The sequence below is a fragment of the Salmo salar genome, unplaced genomic scaffold (genome assembly GCF_905237065.1).
Source record: "Salmo salar unplaced genomic scaffold, Ssal_v3.1, whole genome shotgun sequence".
NCBI classification, from domain to species: Eukaryota; Metazoa; Chordata; class Actinopteri; order Salmoniformes; family Salmonidae; genus Salmo; species Salmo salar.
Window position 1 is genome coordinate 122448 of NW_025549740.1, and position 4190 is coordinate 126637.

General features: G+C 43.4%; 1 protein-coding gene across 1 annotated transcript; it reads left to right on the top strand.

The window, feature by feature from the left end:
• Nucleotides 1–718: 718 nt before the first annotated feature.
• On the top strand, nucleotides 719–3828 carry LOC106596873 (mucin-5AC-like). The gene is made up of 7 exons (XM_045713493.1): nucleotides 719–1754; nucleotides 2384–2541; nucleotides 2723–2853; nucleotides 2941–3002; nucleotides 3157–3257; nucleotides 3419–3594; nucleotides 3727–3828. The coding sequence occupies exons 1-7, from the start codon at nucleotides 850–852 to the stop codon at nucleotides 3820–3822; spliced, it is 1629 nt and encodes a 542-aa protein (XP_045569449.1). The 5' UTR covers nucleotides 719–849; the 3' UTR covers nucleotides 3823–3828.
• The last annotated feature ends 362 nt before the right edge of the window (nucleotides 3829–4190 follow it).

The window sequence follows — 4190 nt, forward strand, 5'->3', positions numbered from 1 at the left end:
GCGACAACTGCACCACCTACCACGGCGACAACTGTACCACCTACCACGGCGACAACTGCACCACCTACCACGGCGACACCACCTACCACGGCGACAACTGCGCCACCTACCACGGCGACAACTGCGCCACCTACCACGGCGACAACTGCGCCGCCTACCACGGCGACAACTGCGCCGCCTACCACGGCAACAACTGCGCTGCCTACCACGGCGACAACTGCGCAACCTACCACGGCGACAACTGCGCCACCTACCACGGCGACAACTGCACCACCTACCACGGCGACAACTGCACTACCTACCACGGCGACAACTGCACCAGCTACCACGGCGACAACTGCGCCACCTACCACGGCGACACCACCTACCACGGCGGCGACACCACCTACCACGGCGACAACTGCGGCACCTACCACGGCGACAACTGCGCCACCTACCACGGCGACAAATGCACAACCTACCACGGCGACATTACCTACCACGACGACAACTGCCTCACCTACCACGGCGACACCACCTACCACAGCGACAACTGCGCCACCTACCACGGCGACAACTGCGCCACCTACCACGGCGACAACTGCGCCACCTACCACGTCGACAACTGCGCCATCTACCACGGCGACAACTGCGCCACCTACCACGGCGACAACTGCGCCACCTACCACGGCGACAACTGCGCCACCTACCACGGCGACACCACCTACCACGGCGACAACTGCACCAGCTACCACGGCGACAACTGCAGCAGCTACCACGGCGACAACTGCAGCAGCTACCACGGCGACAACTGCAGCACCCACCACGGCGACAGGTGCAGCTTCTACAACATCAAAAGCAGCTCCAACAATGACAACTGCAGATCCTGCAACAATATTTGTTGCTCTTACGACCAATACAGCAGGAACACCTACAGCAACAACTGTAGCTCCTTCAACAATAATATCTGTAGCTCCTACAACAACAACTACTTCAACTGAAGCTCCGACAACCACACCTACTACGAAGGCTACAACTGAAGCTCCTACAACCTCCACAACAGCAACACCTTCAACAACAACTGCAGCTCCTATGACAACTGCAGCTCCTACGACAACAACTGTATCTCTTTTTACCACTAAAACTGCAGTACCTACTACAGCTCCTACTACAACTGTAGCCCCTACTACAGCAACACCTGCAACAACAACTGCAGCTCCTACAACAACTGCAGCTCCTACGACAACAACTGTATCTCTTTTTACCACTAAAACTGCAGTACCTACTACAGCTCCTACTACAACTGTAGCCCCTACTACAGCCACAACAGCAACACCATCGAAAGCCATTGCAGCTCTTACTACAACAGCTGTATATACCACAACAAATACAACTGGAGCACCTGCTACAGAAACTACAATTGCACCAACTACGACAACCACAACCTCTCCTACTATCAACAGCATCATAGAAGCTCCTACTTCCACAACCATAACTGAAGCTTCTATAACCACCACAACTGTATCTTCTACTATGACAACCACAACTTCAGCTGCCATAATGAACACTACATATGCAGCTCCAACAATGGCAACTCCAGCTCTTACAACCACCACCACCACCGTAGCTTCTAGCATGGCAATTCAACCTGCAGGTCCTACAACAACGACCACAACTGTTTCTCCAACAATGACTACAACACCTACAAGTACAACCACAATTGTACTTCCAACTTTTACCTCAACTTCTATGGCTTCAGTGACATCAACAACCAGGTAAGCAAGATCATTTTTGTATAATTATTTTATGCAATTCAATAAACACTTTGTCAATCAAGGAAACTTTGAAGCAAAGAACCATGTGTATCTGTTTGTGGGTCGTTAACTACTAATATTTTCATAAAGCATTCAAAATGTCAGCCATTCTTTAGAAAAGCTCTTTGAGTACCTCAGTTTGTGTATAGGCGCTATTTTAATCCAATTAATGTGCTTGCTGAAGGTAAAACCACCAGATTTTTTACATACTTCTTCTAATTATTTGATTCATTTAGCCCACTCTTGCACTTAAACGCTTTAAGTTAAACACGGAATCAACTTAGATACATATTTTAGAGCATTTATACTTTTTGTACTACAACAATTTTCATAACGTTATAAACTATACACATTTAAACAAGTAGAAACTAGCATGTAATAACCTACCAACAATAGTAGTAACTCTTGAACCGTTCAAGCTAGAGACACCAAACCAAAAACCAACGTTTTTCCATCTACCTACCATTACTACTGCAGTCACTGCCACTAATATATCTTATTTCTCAGCCATAAAAATTATAAGACACGCTAGCAAGCACACACATTTTCTTTAGGAATTGACATGTTCATTTATTACTATTTTCTCTTAGATTTGGCACAGTGATGGTTTTTGTTAGGCTGGTGTTCCAGCTCAACACACCAGTCCCCACTGAGGAGGATGTCCTTGGTGTCATCAACAAGCAACTGTCTCGCCAATTGAACATTCAGAGAAACACTCAAACCACCTTCCAGAATGCAACTTATATCAGTGAGTTCAACAAATTAGGCTTATATCATGACATTTATTTCCACTCTCTCTATATAACTTTTCATAGGTAAACATTCAACTGCTTCAATACTTCTTGAATGTTTTTTAATGTTGAAACTCCTATATTGTTGCAGTTCATTTGGTCTGTTGTCTATAGTAACACTTTTTTGTGTGCTCACAGAACTTACACATACTTCATTTGCCATCGATCTTGGTTTCAAAATAACCAATGTCACCATGGATTCTCGAAGAGATAGACTCACATTCACCAGTGAGACCTACAACAAGATACAGGATTCAATTAACAGCCTAGTAAGATACTTCTATACAGAAGATACATCCATGGTCATGTTCAGGTCATGATAGTAATTGACAACTTGTTGTTTTGTCCCCTTTTAGCTCAATGATATTCTTAGTAAACCAGATGGCAAACAATTTGTCTTTCCCAATGCCAACTTTACGTAAGTACAACGTCATGTCTGTAAACCAACCCATCTTTCTCAACTGCACTCTTTAGAATGTCTGCAGATTTCATACAGCTGCTGTTTGTACAGCTAAACAGGATGGAGGGAAGATGTTCAACTCTCACACAAAACCACTTTTTTACGTCCACAGTATTGTTGGCACTCAAATCAGGGCAGACATGATGTATGTATACAAAGAGGAAGACATCAATTTCCCTAGTGCTTTTCTAGAGGAAGTCTTAAAAGTCTCAGGTATGCTGCTTTTTTTTCCATTTCAATTTTTTTATTACGGCAAGTTATAAAACACCATGTACAGTATGTGTAATACTCAATCTCGAAAACAGTTTCATGTTATAGTTCACTATGTTATAGTTTATAATTCCCCCTAAAATGTATTTAAATGTGTACTCTAGGTCTCCTAACAACCACGGTTACCCCAACAACTACCAGCACCACACCACTTCCTACCCTTTTGCTGACCACTACTTTCAATACCACAAGTGATGGAGGTTTTCCTGGCTGGGCTCTGGCCATTATCATCCCTTGTGGCATCGCTATCATTCTGGTACCCCTGTGGATCCTGCTATGTGTACGTATAGGCTTGTGTTCACTTGTGTATTGTGAAAATACTCTACAAAGTATATGATCAAATAAGCTGTTCGATGTCTGCAATGATATTGATTTAGCATGTGAATCATACTTCACCATCTTTGTTTTGCAGTGCTTGCTATGTGGCTGTTGTGCAGCTGTAAGGAGACGCTGGCACAGACGTAGATCTTACAATGTACAGTACACCACCAGAAACGGATTCCTGTGAGGTGACTTCGCTTAACATCTGTGGGCAACTGTCATCACAAAAACAACCAATCATCTATATCTGCTAATCACGGGACTTTAATGCATGGAAAATCCCTTGTTACTACATACAATTGCATCTGAACAGCGGGGAGTTGCATATATTTTTATCATAAAAAGAAAATTGATAATGGGGTTAATAGGCCACATGTTTTTTGCGAAATGTACTACTTCTTATATTATACATATGATTGTTAATCAAAGTTACAGCTGAGCTGAACAAGGAATGTTTATATATTTATTAGCTATGTCATTTGTGGTTTCAAGCTGTGCTGTCCACTTACTAAAACAGTTATTATTTATTTATTTCATGTGTTATATACTAGATTA